Raw genomic sequence first — 19,309 nt, 5'->3', positions numbered from 1 at the left:
CATAACCTTGTAGCCAATTAACCAACGGCATAAATCAAATCTAAAGATTCATGCTTGGAGCCTGGTGTTTTTCCTGATAATGTGTCATGACCAGGAAGTTATCATCTACAAGTTATTTGGAAGTTCTAAGCTATTTGCTCAGGTCATCCAGACGATGTCTTGGTCCCTGCTCACAGTAACTAGTCAGCTGTAATCTATCTCTACTCTTCTCATCTGTGTCTAGATGAAGAAAAGTGTCTGTATCCTCATTATTCTTGAGTGAACTGAATGCTCCTAATTAGCTTCATTTTAATTGGGCACAATAAAGAGGAAATGAAATGCCCAGACAGATGCCTAAACAGGATGCCCATCTGTTGTGGACCGGCTGCTTAGTGATGCCACGTACGGTGCCTGCTGCTCGCAGCCTGGTGTGCCCGCTGGGTGCCCGACTCAAGGACGCACGTGCCCTGTGTACCATTTAGCGTGGGCACACGGAGGTTACCCCCCCGGGCCACCCAGGCAGAGGAATCTGAAAGGACCCCAGATGTAGCTAGCCGGGGCTATTTATTTCCTGGTACTAATTAGTGATAAGAGATGGCACAGCTGAGCTGGCGGCAGACCTGCTTGTGAGGGTGTGAGGAGAAAGAGTGGTTCTTCACTGATTGGGAAAAGTTTGCAATAAACTGAATGACACGATAGTGAGATCTCTTGATATGAAGAACTGTAGGAGAAGCAAATGTGTGTGTGTGTGTGTGTGTGTGTGTGTGTGTGTGTGTGTGTGTGTGTGTGTGTGGGCATGTCTATGCACATGCTCATGCATTTGTGTATATTTACCGGTCCATACAGATCACACTGGGGTCTGACCCAGAGCTGCTGCATGTGGTCAGTCAGAGTGACCCCCAGGGCAGTGTGGAAGGGGTCTACTACCAGGCCTCAGACATGCTGCTGGACACCAGGGAGACAGAAAACATCACACTGCCTGGACCCTACTACTGGAGGCTTCCAAAACACTACCAGGGAAATAAGGTGTGTATCTCAGACCTCTGTTGCCTGTGTCTGTGCGAGAGCGATGCTGAATCATAAACATACACGTCTTATTCTCTGGTTAGTTGTTGTCGTATGGAGGGAAGCTGTCCTACATGGTGGCGTTCTATGCTCTGGACGGGGCCGGCCTGGCCAACTACGAGCCTCAGGTCCTGATGAGGGGGGGTCATCTGGGAAAGAAGGTCATCTACATCGATATGCCTGCCCCTGACAACAGGGTCAAAACCCGTCAGGACATCCCGCTGACCGAGGTAAGGAGGACACCAGAAACAATACCTAAAGCTGAGGTAAAGCCTACAAATCCTACCAATGAATTAATATAATTAAATTCACTTTGATTTCTCTTGATCAGCACAAGTGGAAGTATTTCAACTCTGTGTCAGAGAAAGCTGTGAGTCACTCTGACTTCTTGGCGGTCCTGAGCAACATCGAGTACATCACCATCAAGGCCTCGTATGGTACCGGGTTGCAGCAGAGCAGGTTAGCACACACGCGCACGCACGCACACGCACACACACGTGCGCACGCACACACACATGCGCACGCACACACGCGCACACACACACACACGCGCACGCGCGGATACACTTATTTTTGTCTCTACGCTATAAAGTGACTATGATATCAATATTGTATTTGTCTTTCACTAGAATCTCCAATATCACCATGGATACGGCCCTAGAGGCGGAGGAGGGGTCAGAGGGTTTGGAGGTGGCATGTCTGATAGAGACCTGTGAGTGTCCAGCTGGCTACGCTGGACTGTCCTGCCAGGTCAGACAGATTTTCACCCCATTTATTATTTACTACTACTTACTACTGTGTTTTGAGTCTATTATTTCACTTTGTCTCTGTCGTCGGTGTGTGTTGTGGTGTGTGTTTGTGGTGTGTGTAGGAGTGTGCCCCCGGCTACTACCGCCAACCAGTGACTGATCTGAACCTGCGGGGGAGGAGACCCCTGATCCAGCCCTGTGTGCCCTGCCAGTGTAACAACCACAGCCAAGCCTGTGACCTGGACACGGGAGAATGCCTGGGCTGCCAGCACAACACAGCAGGCGAGCACTGTAACGTGTGTGGCTCTGGGTACTATGGGAACGTGAAAGGCTCCGTCGGTGACTGCTCTCTGTGTGCCTGCCCCCTCAAAGAGAACAGGTACCTGTTTCACTCTCCTCATGTCGGCCGCATGTTCTGATAAGTGACGTGTTGAATTTTTAGTTGAAGCGATAATATCTCATTCCACATATATAGAATGTCTTTTGAAGAGATAGTCCAACTATTGATTTCACACTAGCTCATATTCAATCTCATAAGATTTTTTAAATTTTCTTAGAATGCTGAAGCTGTTTGGCAATATTCTAGTTGAAGAGGGATTTAGTGAATGGGTATCCTCTGGTAATAGAGTCATTTTCCCAGCAGGGGGCAGTGAGGAGATATAGTTGTGTGTATAGCACTGTTTGACAGTGTATGTGTGTGTGTTGTGGTTTAGCTTCAGTCCTACCTGTGCAATGGAGGGAGTGATGGGAGACTTCCGCTGTAACGCCTGCAAGCCTGGTTATGAGGGACGCTACTGTGAGAGGTAAGAGAGAGTACTACACAGCTACTGTGGAGGTTAGAGAGAGTACTACACAGCTACTGTGAGAGGTAAGAGAGAGTACTACACAGCTACTGTGGAGGTTAGAGAGAGTACTACACAGCTACTGTGGAGGTTAGAGAGAGTACTACACAGCTACTGTGGAGGTAAGTGAGAGTACTACACAGCTACTGTGGAGGTTAGAGAGAGTAGTACACAGCTACTGTGTGACTTGTTGGATCAAAGTCAGTGTCTCTGTCACTAGAAGCCATCGCTACACCTCAGACTGAGACAAACGTTATATTTTCATTTTCTATTACATTATTTCTCCCTCTCACTGTTTCTTTGCCACCCCCCCGCCTATCTCTCCCCCTCCCTTTCTCAGGTGTTCAGTGGGTTACTATGGGAACCCGTCTGGTCCAGGAGGGAAGTGTGAGGCGTGTCAGTGTAGTACTGCAGGTTCTCTCCATCTAGTGTGTGACTCTCTGAAGGGCCAGTGTGAATGTAAGGCCGGGGTCAGGGGACATTTGTGTGACCAGTGCGAGGCGAGACACGTCCTGGACGGGGACCAGTGTGTCTGTGAGTACCAACCCTAACCCACCCACACACACACACACACACACACACACACACACACACACACACACACACACACACACACACACACACACACACACACACACACACACACACACATTTTAAATACTTTATTTGAATCCACTAATCAAATTTACAAAAAAAGGATGCCTTTATGCATGGTACTGAAGGGTACAGAAAGCACATCCTTCTCCAAACAGCTAGGCGGCCCATTACAGCTGAAACAGAGCAGAGCTTAGCCAATTGCTTTGCCCTAGTTTTTATCAGGCCCGCAATCTGGAGGCCACACACTGCAAGCCTGTGTACGTGCCCGAGACCACCAACAACAACAATATCTGGTGTATTTGACACACAGGAAAACACATCATCATCAACATCAAACCAGCTTCCTCTTACACAAGAATGTTTATGCATGTGTGCTGTTGGTGAGACCACTTGTCTCACCTCTCTGGCTATCAGGTCGACAAGGCGGTCATGTCTAGCAATGTACACATCCTTGTATGAACAGCAGCCATTCACAACATGGGCAATGGACTCCATTACATTTGACTTATGTAGAACACACAATGGGGTCATGGTTTGCAGCGTACCAGAGTGCTAGATATTTTGTTGGTAGAACTTGCAGCCTCGCCTTAACAGTAAAGATGAGAATGTCCTCGCCAACGGAAGCATTCTGGTACATGGAATGGGAGACAGAGTGGTCAGCACAGTCCAGTGTTGCAGTAGCTGCATCCGTCTGAAACCAAGGAGTGTTGTCCTGGATGTAGGATGAGATCTGTCCTGGATGTAGGATGAGATGTACCATCGTGGGTGACAGAAGCCTCCACAACAACACCGCAATCTGCCACAACTGCATCAGAGGCAGTCACTGGCTCAGTTTCCATATCAGTCCGTGTCCACCTGAGCCAGGCTGACCAGACGCCAAAGCCCGCAGCACGAGTGTCCAGTTTTTCATTGGCGTTCCTACTGAAGCCCAGGAAGTTGTCCTCAGTGTCCCTGGTCAGTGGAACCTTCCGCCTCCTTAGGTCCAGAAGGAGGGAAGCTCTGGCTAACTCCTTAACTGTAACATTGTCACTGTTGAGCATGTTCAACAGGTGAGTCAGTCTGGTAGCAGTGTAAATCCACTCAATATTCAGGACACATAAACCCTCCTCTCTTTGGCTCAGGAAGACAACGTCACATGTGGCGTGCGTGTTGAAGCATAGCCACTTTCCCACCACTTGAACAGTTCTGTTATTCATTTTCCACAGAACCTTCTGTGGGAGAGGCACATTTGCAAGCAGATGTTGAATCTTTACCAGGGCCACCTGTCTCACAGCTTCTAGCTTCATGACCACAGGCAGAGGGGAAATGTCAATCATATCAAGACTGGTTGAATACACACGGACGAGCTCCTCCACTTGTTCCCCCCACTCGCCAGCAACGTTAAACTCATGTCCAAAACAACAATATGTTTCGTGACGAGAGTCGACTCTGATTGGTTTATTCATTAGTGCAAATGTTGGGGGCTTATTAGTTTTAGACTTGTACCAGCGGTTACCTCTGTTGTGTCTTTCATATAACACACACACACGCGCACACACACACACACACAACTGCAATAATGTCCTAATTGAAATCTGATATCCTGAACTCCTTCCTCTCCCTCCCTGCCTACTCCCACTCCCCTCAGCATGTGATGATGAGTGTACGGGGGTCCTCCTGTATGACCTGGATGCATTAGAGCGCTCCTTCCTGTCTGTCAACCTGACCGGGGTCATCCTGTCCCCCTACAGCACACTGGTCAGCCTGAAGAACGACACGCAAGAGGTCAAGGTAAAAGAGGGGTCATATTATACCTCTCTGTCTAGGAGGTCAGGAAGTCATCTTTTGAATCCCCTGTCTTAAGTTCAGAAGTACTCAGTACACATTCAATGTGAGAAAGACTGTTGTAACACACTTGTCCTCATTTCTCTCCTAGAATCTGATGTCTTGGGAAAGGAGCCCAGCATATCACCTGAACAGGGCGGAGGAGGACTTGACAAATCTCACCCAGGACATTGACGGACTGCTATGGAAGGCTACAGGGCTGTCTGCTGATGGAGAGGAAGTGGCTCAGTCCACAGAGAACAGCGTTACCCAGGGGGCCAAGTTTCTGGAGTACATCACCACCATTCACACTGCCATACAAGGTATAGCAAATAGCAACAGCACAACATGCATTGCTATGTTTTTATATTCCATCTTTGGTTTTCATAGGAAATGTGTAACTTCAAAGTATGCCCATTTAGTGAATAATTTAATGCTTTGTGATATTGAACAATATTTGTGAAATCTCCTGGTTGAGTAAAAGTGAAATATTTTTGTTCATAAGTCAAATGGTTAACATCAAAGCCCCTCCCTCTCTGTGATTGGCTCAGTCCTGGCGGAGGAAGCTGCCGGTCTGAACAGGACAGAGAACGTGGAGAAGGACGAGGCTAACAGCACGCGTCTATGGGAGCAGGTGGCGGCCATGTTGGAAACCATCAAATTAGTCAACCTATCCCAGGCCAACGCCAGTGTCTCTACAGAACTCAGGTCAGTTAATGTTAGTAATACTGTTTCTAGTCATACTGGGGCGATTGACTATAGGCCTTGTAGTGTCTTTGGCATCATTAAAACTGAAGACTTATTTATCAAATAACTCTCTGTAATTATTATTACGCGATTAAACTGATTAATCATGTAACTGTAATTAACTAGGAAGTCGGGGCACCAAGGAAAATATTCAGATTACAAAGTTATAATTTTCCTAATATAACTTTCAGATATTTTAATATCTGATCAATTAGTCTTCGAATTAATGAATTATTATTTACCTCACGTTAGTCTCATTCCAAACGTCGTAAATTGTTGGTTATCTGCACGAACCCAGTCTTCACTATGAGTCATCCATACATCAATTGTCTTAAATCCTTTATTTACTAACTAAGTAATTCAAAGAAATGCATAACAAACAGTAGATATGGTTACAAGGAAAGGATAGGGGAATGTGCCCTAGTGGGCTAAACTGGCATCGCGGCTTGGTGGACAAAAGGGAAGAGGGGGTCGACTGAGAGGAGACACTTCAAGGTTGAAAATTATAACAATTGAAATGCTAATCCGTTGCACATGAACGCTCACTCATTCGGGAATAATTGCAGTCAATATATATATTTACGCTCAGTGTGTCGTCGGGATCTCTGTTGAAAAGTTTGTTTCTGTTGGAGAGTTTGTCCTCCCTCTCTCTCTCTCTCTCTCTCTCTCTCTCTCTCTCTGCCGTGGTTAGAATGGATAGTTCAGAGTAACATTCATTCGTGTTGTTGTAGAATAGATGTTTCGGCGGTTGTCGATCTTCGCGTTCAATGATACCGAATTCCTAGCTGCAGACTAGTAATTAATATCAAAGACTTGTTCTTATTCTGTCGATATCAATAGTCTTAGAGTTTCAACAACCATTACAACCTTAGCTTATACTCATGTTTTATGGTCTGGTCTCAAACCGTAGCCCTCTCGTGGAAATCGAGGTAGGCTAGTCTGAAGTGGGAAAACCCAAGTGGGGGTTTTATTCGGAACATAGAAAAGGACTGTCCCATTACGCCGGGTCCTGCCTGTGCTCAGGGGGCGGTCCTCTGATTTAGTTAAACTCCAAAGGGAATTGGAGTTTCCTTCATTAAACAGTCTAAAATCATATTACAAAATTTCACAAATAGTTTCATCTTTACTCATTCATTTTATACAACCATTAGATGTAAGCCTCATAACGGAGACTTGTATAAACATGGTTATGGTAATGTGGCTGTATTGTCTCTCATGAGTTTCACAAAATTGTATCAAACGGACCAGTTCGTAGCTGGATTCTTCACCGACCTTTTATACCTTCTCCAGAACATGAATATTGTTCGGTTCTCCAGTTCCGTGAGGTGGAAGAAATTCCTTTGTTCTCTCTATGAAACTCACTCTCTCTATACTCTGGCCATGAGGAGAGGATTCTCCTCTAGGAATTTACGACCTCTCTGACCACAGCAGCCTGGGTGTATGAGAGAGAGAGGGAGAGGGGGATGGTGCTCGCTGTACCCAAAGAGGGCAACGTCATGACAGCCTACTGTGTAACACTGTTATGAGCTGTAATGATGTTTAGTAAAGCTGTATTAAAGTATAGTTACTACACTATAGTACATTAATACTATTGTGTATTAATGTACTCACCGCGGACTGGAAGAAACCTTTTCCTTTAACAAGTCCGACGAGAAGTATATACTGCTTTCACTGGAACAGGCTCAGATCTCTGTAATTTACTTGAAGAAAAGACTCAGGAAAAGGGGCTGCAGATCGGGTTGCCTTCTGAGAATACGTAGGCGAGTGAGTACTCCCAGTGCCATCCATTCTTCTTGCTAACGTGCAATCAATGGAAAATTTAATTGATGACCTACGATTAAGATTATCCTACCAACAGGACATTAAAAACTGTAATATCTTATGTTTCACCGAGACGTGGCTGAACGACGATACGGATAATATAGAGCTGGCGGGATTTTCCATGTACCGGCAGAACAGAGAAGCTACGTCTGGTAAAACGAGGGGTGGAGGTGTGTGTCTTGTTGTCAATAACAGCTGGTGCCAATGTCTAATATTAAAGAAGTCTCGAGGTAATGCTCGCCTGAGGTAGAGTACCTTATGTTAAGCTGGAGACCACACAATCTACCAAGAGAGTTCTCATCTATATTATTCGTAGCTGTCTATTTACCACCAGAGAACGAAGCTGGCACTAAGACCGCTCTCAACCAACTCTGTAAGGCCATAATCAAAGAAGAAAATGCTCACCCAGAAGCGGCGCTCCTAGTGACCGGGGACTTTAATGCAGGCAAACTTAAATCAGTTTTACCACATTTTTACCAGCATGTCACATGTGCAACCAGAGGGAAAAAAAATCCTAAACCACCTTTACTCCACACACAGAGATGCATACAGAGCTCTCCCCTATGCCATCAGACGAACCATCAAACAAGCAAAGCGTCAATACAGGATTAAGATTGAATCCTACTACACCGGCTCTGATGCTTGTCGGATGTGGCAGGGCTTGAAAACTATTACAGACTACAAAGGGAAACCTAGACTCGAGCTGCCCAGTGACGCGAGCCTACCAGACGAGCTAAATGCCTTTTTTGCTCGCTTCGAGGCAAGCAACACTGAAGCATGCATGAGAGCACCAGCTGTTCTGGATGACTGTGTGATAACGTTCTCCGTAGCTGATGTGAACAAAACCTTTAATACAGGATTAAGATTGAATCCTACTACACCGGCTCTGATGCTCATCGGATGTGGCAGGGCTTGAAAACTACTACAGACTACAAAGGGAAACCCAGACTCGAGCTGCCCTGTGACGCGAGCCTACCAGACGAGCTAAATGACTTTATTGCTCGCTTCGAGGCAAGCAACACTGAAGCATGCATGAGAGCACCAGCTGTTCCGGATGACTGTGTGATAACGTTCTCCGATGTGAACAAAACCTTAAACAGGTCAACATTCACAAAGCCGCTGGGCCAGACGGATTACCAGGACGTGTACTCAATGCATGCGCTGACCAACTGTCAAGTGTCTTCAATGACATTTTCAACCTCTCCTTTACCGAGTCTGTAATCCCTGTGCCCAAGGAAGCGAAGGTAACCTGCCTAAATGATTACCGCCCCGTAGCACTCACGTCGGTAGCCATGAAGTGCTTTGAAAGGCTGGTCATAGCTCACATCAACAGCATCCTCCCGGACACACTAGACCCACTCCAATTTGCATACCGCCCAAACAAATCCACAGATGTCGCAACCTCAATCACACTCCACACTTCCCTTTCCCACCTGGACAAAAGGAACACCTATGTGAGAATTCTGTTCATTGACTACAGCTCAGCGTTCAACACCATAGAGCCCACGAAGCTCATCTCTTAGCTCAGGACTCTGGGACTAAACACCTGGATCCTAGACATCCTGACGGGCCGCCCCCAGGTGGTAAGAGTAGGCAACAACACGTCTGCCACGCTGATCCTCAACACAGGGGCCCGTCAGGGGTGTATACTTAGTCCCTGCCTGTACTCCCTGTTCACCCACGACTGCGTGGCCAAACACGACTCCAACACCATCATTAAGTTTGCTGACGACACAACAGTGGTAGGCCTGATCACCAACAACGATGAGAATGCCTATAGGGAGGAGGTCAGAGAACTGGCAGTGTGGTGCCAGGACAACAACCTCTCCCTCAATGTGAGCAAGACTAAGGAGCTGATCGTGGACTACAGGAAAAGGCGGGCTGAAACAGGTCCCCATCTACATCGACAGGGCTGTAGTGAAGCGGGTCGAGAGTTTCAAGTTCCTTGGTGTCCACATCACCGACAAACTATCATGGTCCAAACATACCATGACAGGCGTGAAGAGGGCACGACAAAACCTTTTCCCCTCAGGAGACTGAAAAGATTTGGCATAGGTCCCCCAGATCCTCAAAAGGTTCTACAGCTGCACCATCGAGAGCATCCTGACCGGTTACATCACCGCCTGGTATGGCAACTGCTTGGCATCTGACCTTAAGGCACTACAGAGGGTAGTGCGTACGGCCCAGTACATCACCGGGGCCAAGCTTCCTGCCATCCAGGACCTATATAATAGGCAGTGTCAGAGGAAAGCCCATAAAATTGTCAGAGACTCCGGTCACCCAAGTTATAGACTGTTTTCTCTGCTACCGCACGGCAAGCGGTACCGGAGCGCCAAGTCTAGGACCAAAAGGCTCCTCAACAGCTTCTACCCCCAAGCCATAAGACTGCTGAACAGTTAATAAAATCGTCACCGGACTATTTACATTGACCCCCCCCTCTTGAACACTGCTGCTACTTGCTATTTGTTTGTTACCTATGCATAGTCACTTCTCCCCCACCTACATGTACACATTACCTCAACTAGCCTGTATCCCTGCACACTGTCTCGGTACTGGTATATAGCCTCGTTATTGTTGTTCTTATTGTGTTACTTTTCATTATTACTTTTTATTTTAGCCTACTTGGTAAATATTTTCTTCTTCTTGAACTGCGCTGTTGGTTAAGGGCTTGTAAGTAAGCATTTCACGGTAAAGTCTACACTTGTTGTATTCGGTGCATGTGGCAAATAAAGTTTGATTTGATTTTTTGATTTGATTTGGTGAAGCGTGATTCATCACTCCAGAGAACGCGTTTCCACTGCTCCAGAGTCCAATGGCGGCAAGCTTGACACCACTCCAGCTGACGCTTGGCATTGCGCATGGTGATCTTAGGTTTGTGTGCGGCTGCTCAGCCATCAAAACCCATTTCAAAAACTCCCGACTTCACTTTGTCCATGACAGCCAACAGAGGCTCATCATACGACACCCCTTCTTACATGTGTCTCTTAGGGTCAATTTCAATGAGTTTAACTTGTATTTTTGTAATAAAACGTTGCTTCCAGAGCCAGTTTGGAACTTGGTAGAGAACAGACGATTTTTACGCGCTACACACTTCAGCACTCAGCGGTCCCGTTCTGTGAGCTTGTATGGCCTACTACTTTGCGGCTGAGCTGTTGTTGCTCCTTCACAATAATAGCACTTACAGTTGACTGGGGTAGCTCTAGTGTGGAAATTTGACAAACTGACTTGTTGGAAAGCTGGCATCCTATGACGGTGCCATGTTGAAAGTCACTAAGCTATTCAGTACGGGCCATTCTCCTGGCAATGTTTGTCTATGGTGATTGCATGGCTGTGTGCTCAATTTTATACACCTGTCAACAACGGGTGTGGCTGAAATAGCCGAATCCACTCATTTGAAGAGGTGTCCACATACACTGCATGCCCCCCCCCCTTTGTACACTGCTGCTACTTGATGTTTATTATCTATGCATAGTCACTTCACCCCTACCAACAGTACTTGTACAAATTACCTCAACTAACCTGTACTCTCGCACACTGACTCGGTACCGGTACCCCCTGTATGTAGCCTCGTTATTGTGTTGCTTTTTATTATTCTTTTTGGGGTAAATATTTTCTTAACTCTTCTTGAACTGCACTGTTGGTTAAGGGCTTGTAAGTAAGCATTTCACAGTAAGGTCTACACTTGTTGTATTCGGCGCATGTGACAAATAAAGTTTGATTTGATTTTGATTTGATGAATGTATATTTATAAAGTGACTAATCCTGACCTGTACCACAGTGCTACTGAGGCTCTCCTCCAGAGGGTACTGAAGGACCTTCTGGAGCCCCAGGGGGCGATAGAGTCCCAGACCCTCAACATCTCTACCACCCTGACTGAACACCTCCAACAGCTAGAGGATGCCCATGCCCTACTGATGACTGCCAGGGAGAACAACAACCACACACACACCCTGCTGGGGAGCATCCACACCAACCTGCCAGAGTACCAGGTGAGTACACTTACTATAATCACTGTACTCACACTTACTATAATCACTGTACTCACACTTACTATAATCACTGTACTCACACTTACTATAATCACTGTACTGAGTACTCATACTCACTATAATCACTCTACCAAACTTACTATAATCACTGTACTCACACTTACTATAATCACTGTACTGAGTACTCACACTCACTATAATCACTCTACCAAACTTACTATAATCACTGTACCACACTTACTATACTGCTCAAAAAAATAAAGGGAACACTTAAACAACACATCCTAGATCTGAATGAAAGAAATAATCTTATTAAATACTTTTTTCTTTACATAGTTGAATGTGCTGACAACAAAATCACACAAAAATAATCAATGGAAATCCAATTTATCAACCCATGGAGGTCTGGATTTGGAGTCATACTCAAAATTAAAGTGGAAAACCACACTACAGGCTGATCTAACTTTGATGTAATGTCCTTAAAACAAGTCAAAATGAGGCTCAGTAATGTGTGTGGCCTCCACGTGCCTGTATGACCTCCCTACAACGCCTGGGCATGCTCCTGATGAGGTGGCGGATGGTCTCCTGAGGGATCTCCTCCCAGACCTGGACTAAAGCATCCGCCAACTCCTGGACAGTCTGTGGTGCAACGTGGCGTTGGTGGATGGAGCGAGACATGATGTCCCAGATGTGCTCAATTGGATTCAGGTCTGGGGAACGGCCGGGCAAGTCTATAGCATCAATGCCTTCCTCTTGCAGGAACTGCTGACACACTCCAGCCACATGAGGTCTAGCATTGTCTTGCATTAGGAGGAACCCAGGGCCAACCGCACCAGCATATGGTCTCACAAGGGGTCTGAGGATCTCATCTCGGTACCTAATGGCAGTCAGGCTACCTCTGGCGAGCACATGGAGGGCTGTGCGGCCCCCCAAAGAAATGCCACCCCACACCATGACTGACCCACCGCCAAACCGGTCATGCTGGAGGATGTTGCAGGCAGCAGAACATTCTCCAGAGCGTCTCCAGACTCTGTCATGTCTGTCACGTGCTCAGTGTGAACCTGCTTTCATCTGTGAAGAGTACAGGGCGCCAGTGGCGAATTTGCCAATCTTGGTGTTCTCTGGCAAATGCCAAACGTCCTGCACGGTGTTGGGCTGTAAGCACAACCCCCACCTGTGGACGTCGGGCCCTCATACCACCCTCATGGAGTCTGTTTCTGGCCGTTTGAGCAGACACATGCACATTTGTGGCCTGCAGGAGGTCATTTTGCAGTGCTCTGGCAGTGCTTCTCCTGCTCCTCCTTGCACAAAGGCGGAGGTAGCGGTCCTGCTGCTGGGTTGTTGCCCTCCTACGGCTACCTCCACGTCTACTGATGTACTGGCCTGTCTCCTGGTAGTGCCTCCATGATCTGGACACTACGCTGACAGACACAGCAAACCTTCTTGCCACAGCTCGCATTGATGTGCCATCCTGGATGAGCTGCACTACCTGAGCCACTTGTGTGGGTTGTAGACTCCGTCTCATGCTACCACTAGAGTGAAAGCACCGCCAGCATTCAAAAGTGACCAAAACATCAGCCAGGAAGCATAGGAACTGAGAAGTGGTCTGTGGTCCCCACCTGCAGAACCACTCCTTTATTGGGGATGTCTTGCTAATTGCCTATAATTTCCACCTGTTGTCTATTCCATTTGCACAATAGCATGTGAAATGTATTGTCAATCAGTGTTGCTTCCTAAGTGGACAGTTTGATTTCACAGAAGTGTGATTGACTTGGAGTTACATTGTGTTGTTTAAGTGTTCCCTTTATTTTTTTGAGCAGTGTATAATCAGTGTATTCAGTACTCAAATATTAATTTGTTCCTTGTGCTGTTGGATTACTAAATGCAAAGTAAATTGTATCAGTATATGTACTTATCTATCTAGTGCAGTTGGGACAGTGGTCGGTTGTGAGTGAATGTATTAATGTCCTCTATGTTGTTAGTGTATGCAGCATGATGGACTGACTGGTTTAAATGTGTCTGATATGAGAATGTGTGTATATGTGTATCCTGGATGGACAAAGTTATATTATATTACATGTATTCTATTATATTCTATTCTACTATAATCTCTGTACTCAGTATTCACACTTACTATACACACTATACTCAAGAACTTTAACATAACATAAATAACATGTAGTTGAGTTTGCCATTGATCTGTGCCAAATGCCAAATCATATCAGGTCACTTTTATTAAAATGTAGGAATATACATGTCAAATGTACTTTGTGAAGGGATTTGATTTGGACTTTTGGTCATCTTCAAAAATCGTAACTGTAGAGGGTCTATACATTTCTCCAGTAGAAGTATTTAGACTGTGTTGTCTCTGTGTGTGTAGGATCTGAAGCAGAATGTGAGCCGGCTGAACCAGACAGCAGAAACCCAACTAGAGGAGACTCAGGACATCCTGGTCGATGCTGTCAATCTAGCAGAGGACATGAGCAACATCACCTCTGTAAGTCACACCATAACGCCACATTACCACCATATCTATATCAAATAAAGGGGATATACTGTATAACTGCAATAAAGTAGCATTCCCTTATTGTGTGAATGTGTTGATTTAATCTTTATTTAAGCAGGAAGTCACTTTACATTTAAAAAAATTGTGCTGTGTTTTAAAAAGACTGTATTGCTTGTAGGATCTGTGTTTGAACTGGTTTCTCTGTGTGTGTGTGTGTGTGTGTGTGTGTGTGTGTGTGTGTGTGTGTGTGTGTGTGTGTGTGTGTGTGTGTGTGTGTGTGTGTGTGTGACCTGTACAGCAGCTGGAGGGGGCCAAGGACCAGCTGGAGCAGTGGAACCCCATGTTGAGGAAGCATGTGGACACTCTGGTGATGGAGCTGAGGAAGAGAGATGCTCTGGAGCTGGTCTACAAGGCTGAGGACCACGCCCGGGAACTCAGCAAGAAGGCCCAGGGTCTGCAGAGGTGTGTGTGTGCGTGAACTTCAACATATGTATCTTTGTCTATGTTTTTCAAAATGCCTCGTCATCACTAACATTAGGCCATAGAAAAAAATACTAAATAGATATACAGTGATGGAAAAAAGTATTTGATCCCCTGCTGATTTTGTACGTTTTCCCACTGACAAAGAAATGATCAGTCTATAATTTTAATGGTAGGTTTATTTGAAAAGTGAGAGACAGAATAACAACAAAAATATCCAGAAAAACGCATGTCAAAAATGTCATAAAATGATTTGCATTTTAATTAGGGAAATAAGTATTTGACCCCTCTGCAAAACATGACTTAATACTTGGTGGCAAAACCCTTGTTGGCAATCACAGAGGTCAGACGTTTCTTGTAGTGTGCCACCAGGTTTGCACACATCTCAGGAGGGATTTTGTCCCACTCCTCTTTGTAGATCTTCTCCAAGTCATTAAGGTTTCGAGGCTGACGTTTGGCAACTCGAACCTTCAGCTCCCTCCACAGATTTTCTATGGGATTAAGGTCTGGAGACTGGCTAGGCCACTCCAGGACCTTAATGTGCTTCTTCTTGAGCCACTCCTTTGTTGCCTTGGCCGTGTGTTTTGGGTCATTGTCATGCTGGAATACCCATCCATGACCCATTTTCAATGCCCTGGCTTTGATGGTACATGGCCCCGTCCATCGTCCCTATGATGCAGTGAAGTTGTCCTGTCCCCTTAGCAGAAAAACACCCCCAAAGCATAATGTTTCCACCTCCATGTTTGACGGTGGGGATGGTGTTCTTGGGGTCATAGGCAGCATTCCTCCTCCACCAAACACGGCGAGTTGATGCCAAAGAGCTCCATTTTGGTCTCATCTGACCACAACACTTTCACCCAGTTGTCCTCTGAATCATTCAGATGTTCATTGGCAAACTTCAGACGGGCGTGTATATGTGCTTTCTTGAGCAGGGGGACCTTGCGGGCGCTGCAGGATTTCAGTCCTTCACGGCTTAGTGTGTTACCAATTGTTTTCTTGGTGACTATGGTCCCAGCTGCATTGAGATCATTGACAAGATCCTCCCGTGTAGTTCTGGGCTGATTCCTCACCGTTCTCATGATCATTGCAACTCCACGAGGTGAGATCTTGCATGGAGCCCCAGGCCGAGGGAGATTGACAGTTCTTTTGTGTTTCTTCCATTTGCGAATAATCGCACCAACTGTTGTCACCTTCTCACCAAGCTGCTTGGCGATGGTCTTGTTGCCCATTCCAGCCTTGTGTAGGTCTACAATCTTGTCCCTGACATCCTTGGAGAGCTCTTTGGTCTTGGCCATGGTGGAGAGTTTGGAATCTGATTGATTGATTGCTTCTGTGGATAGGTGTCTTTTTTACAGGTAACAAACTGAGATTAGGAGCACTCCCTTTAAGAGTGTGCTCCTAATCTCAGCTCGTTACCTGTATAAAAGACACCTGGGAGCCAGAAATCTTTCTGATTGAGAGGGGGTCAGATACTTATTTCCCTCATTAAAATGCAAATCAATTTATAACATTTTTGACATGCGTTTTTCTGGATTTTTTTGTTGTTATTCTGTCTCTCACTGTTCAAATAAACCTACCATTAAAATGATAGACTGATCATTTCCTTGTCAGTGGACAAATGTACAAAATCAGCAGGGGATCAAATACTTTTTCCCCTCACTGTAATAGCGATTTAGTCCATACATGTACAGTACATCAGCCTAACTTCCTCTTCCTGTATGTAGCTCTCTAGTGGAGGTGATGAATACCACTCTGAACGCCACCAGCGCAGAGCATGGCAACTCTAACATCAGAGCTAACGTCCAGCATGCAGAGGAGATGGCTAACCTAGCCAACCTGACTGCTACTATGGCCCTCAATATGGTGAGTCAACACTCATTTAGTGGACATCAGTATCAACATCAAATAATAGAATAACTGGTCCCAAATCTGTTTGTGCTGTCTATGGTCATTGTCATGCCAAACAATATAGGATTTTGCAAGACAGCACAAAACAGATCTGGGACCAGGCTATAGAATAACCACTGCTACATTGGATGTGAAGTGTGTTGTGGGTCAGAAACCTGCTAGCTATAGGAGTGTTGTAAATAACTCTGTGTGTTGACTGTAGACTGTCCAGCCAGAGGAGTCTCTCACTGATCTGGGATCTGAGGCTGTGCAGTGTAGTGAGAAGATTCTGGCTGAGAGTCTAACCCTGAGAAACAGCACTGAGGGTGAGTTGGAGTATGCACACACACACACACACACACACACACACGATGCCTTATGGTAGTAAATGATATATGTGTGTGTCCTCCCTAGGTTTTCTGGCTAACATCAGTGATGTGACAGACAGAATGGCCTTGCTGAAAGAGAAACTCTGTAACACCAGCCGTCTCATCCCAGAGCAAGGCGCCCTGCTCCACAGCCTGCCCAACGGTGAGTGGCACTGCCATCTGCTGCCCTGTCAACTCAACTGTCCTTTTATATATCCTTTCTGCTTTAACATACTGTAGACATAAGTCATATATTTAACACTTTATCACAAACTCAGAGGCACGCTAGACAGGGGGGAAACAGTTTGTGTGACGTTGCCTGTTCTGCCCCCTGTAGGCACCAGTGAGCAGGTGCTGGATGCCAAGGAGCAGGCTGCCTTGGCCAACGCTTCCCTACAGAGGGCGCTGGAGCGCCTGGAGGAGCTCCGGGTCAGACTGGAGAAGTCCAGCACGGCTGTGGCACAGGCCAAAACCAGCATCTCCAACACCAACCAGCTGTTCTCCGACTCACAATCCACTGGTGAGACTAATACATCATTCAGACATCCAACTATGGTCCTAGCTAGATTATAGCCAGCAACTTTGTAATGGAAGCGTTTTTCATCTTTGCTTCCGTCCTTTCCACATTAAACGACACTACATTTAAAGGCAAGTAGTGCCCCAAATACCTGTCTAATGCTAGTAAAATGTTATCATGTTATCTTGTCATATCACTTTAGATTTCTAGATAATAATGTGACTAACAGGAATGAGTAAGATGATGTAAGTATCCTGAACCTGTCCTATCTGTTGTCCTTCTCAGCCAGGACAGCTGAGTCTAAGCTGAAGGAGGCAGAGAGTCGTACAGAGAGACTGTATGACCGTCTCAAACCCCTGAAGACCCTGGGGGAGAATCTGAGCAGAAACCTGTCTGAGATCAGAGAGATGATCAACCAGGCTCGCAAACAGGCTGCCTCTGTTAGTCACTTCTACACACACACACACACACACACACACACACACACACACACACACACACACACACACACACACACACACACACACACACACGCCCTCTGCTTTTAATTGTAATCCTGTTTATGTCCTGCTCTCTCCTGTATAGATCAAGGTGGCAGTGCTGGCAGACAAAAACTGTGTGAGGGCCTACAAACCTGAGGTATCCTCCAGTAACTTCAACACTCTTACCATGACCGTCAAGACCAGCGAGCCTGACAACCTGCTCTTCTACATGGGCAGCAGCTCCAGCGTAAGTCACACACTGACACGTACTGAATATCCCATGACGTACCTAATCATGATTACCCATAAGTCCGTTTTAAACTAAAGTCTACTGTATTTAATCTACATCCAACCAGATGGTTGATTTATAACTACAGTGGGGGGAAAAAGTATTTGATCCCCTGCTGATTTTGTACGTTTGCCCACTTACAAAGAAATGATCAGTCTATCATTTTAATAGTAGGTTTATTTGAACAGTGAGAGACAGAATAACAACAAAAAAATCCAGAAAAACGCATGTCAAAAATGTTATAAAATGATTAGCATTTTAATCAGGGAAATAAATGTGTAAAGTAAATGTATAATTTTACGCTGAATATCAGGTGGACTTCATGGCGGTGGAGATGCAGCATGGCAAGGTGGCATACCTGTGGGACGCGGGTTCAGGCCACGCCAAGCTGGAGTACCCCGACGTCCAGATCAACAACAACAAGTGGCACCGCATCAACGCCACGCGCTTTGGGAGGCACGGCACACTGTCAGTCCACCAGCTGGAGTCAGAACCCCTGCCCGCGGTCAAGACCACCTCACCAGGCTCCGCTACGATCCTGGAAGTCAACAAGTCCACCCTAATATTCGTTGGTGGCCTGGGAGGCCAGATCAAGGTACAGTATTAAGATCTGTCTTGGTATTTTTCACTCAGCCATGGTTCTAGCCAGCACCTTGGGTCCTTGAGAACTTGAACTCATTCAATTCAAGTTGATTCAACATATTTCATGATGTTTTCCCCACTAATAAAACAGTGTAATCTAAAACAACTGATTCAATCTCTTTTGTGTCTACAGTCCTCTGTGGTGAAAATGACCCAGTTTAAGGGCTGTATGGGGGAGGCGTCGCTCAACGAGAAGAACATCGGGCTGTGGAACTACGCTGAGAGGGAGGGCCAGTGTCGCGGCTGCTTCATGAGTCCGCAGACAGAGGAGACGTCCTTCCACTTTGATGGCAGTGGCTACTCAGTGGTAGAGAAGCCCCTCCGCTCCACCTCCACCTCCATCGTCATGCTGTTCAAGACCCTCTCCCCCAACGGCCTGCTGCTCTACCTGGCCTCCAACGGCACGGTACGCCCCCTGCTGGCCCACACACTCTACAACCACACTGAACAGTCTGTATTTGTAGCCTAGCTAGCACATAGTGGTCAGCTATTATCCTCTGGTGTAATTCAATTCACCTGTGGGGACAATAAAGATTGATTGATAGA

At 46.1% G+C, this 19,309-nt stretch overlaps 1 protein-coding gene across 1 annotated transcript in view; it reads left to right on the top strand.

The window, feature by feature from the left end:
• Positions 1-19,309, top strand: part of lama1 (laminin, alpha 1) — a 63,302-nt gene that overhangs the window by 35,555 nt on the left and 8,438 nt on the right. The window contains exons 24-44 of the mRNA XM_014181268.2: positions 826-1,005; positions 1,089-1,274; positions 1,376-1,503; positions 1,674-1,794; positions 1,916-2,172; positions 2,507-2,596; positions 2,976-3,169; positions 4,860-5,002; positions 5,148-5,358; positions 5,587-5,743; positions 11,382-11,592; positions 13,973-14,089; positions 14,397-14,560; positions 16,303-16,441; positions 16,689-16,791; positions 16,880-16,996; positions 17,171-17,353; positions 17,636-17,790; positions 17,936-18,079; positions 18,435-18,716; positions 18,897-19,169. Of these exons, the coding sequence (XP_014036743.1) occupies positions 826-1,005; positions 1,089-1,274; positions 1,376-1,503; positions 1,674-1,794; positions 1,916-2,172; positions 2,507-2,596; positions 2,976-3,169; positions 4,860-5,002; positions 5,148-5,358; positions 5,587-5,743; positions 11,382-11,592; positions 13,973-14,089; positions 14,397-14,560; positions 16,303-16,441; positions 16,689-16,791; positions 16,880-16,996; positions 17,171-17,353; positions 17,636-17,790; positions 17,936-18,079; positions 18,435-18,716; positions 18,897-19,169 (3,555 nt within the window). The remainder of the gene's footprint in view (positions 1-825; positions 1,006-1,088; positions 1,275-1,375; positions 1,504-1,673; positions 1,795-1,915; positions 2,173-2,506; positions 2,597-2,975; positions 3,170-4,859; positions 5,003-5,147; positions 5,359-5,586; positions 5,744-11,381; positions 11,593-13,972; positions 14,090-14,396; positions 14,561-16,302; positions 16,442-16,688; positions 16,792-16,879; positions 16,997-17,170; positions 17,354-17,635; positions 17,791-17,935; positions 18,080-18,434; positions 18,717-18,896; positions 19,170-19,309) is intronic.

This window comes from Salmo salar, chromosome ssa29 (assembly GCF_905237065.1).
Source record: "Salmo salar chromosome ssa29, Ssal_v3.1, whole genome shotgun sequence".
In the NCBI taxonomy this organism is placed as follows: Eukaryota; Metazoa; Chordata; class Actinopteri; order Salmoniformes; family Salmonidae; genus Salmo; species Salmo salar.
This window is presented reverse-complemented; position numbering and strand designations above follow the sequence as displayed.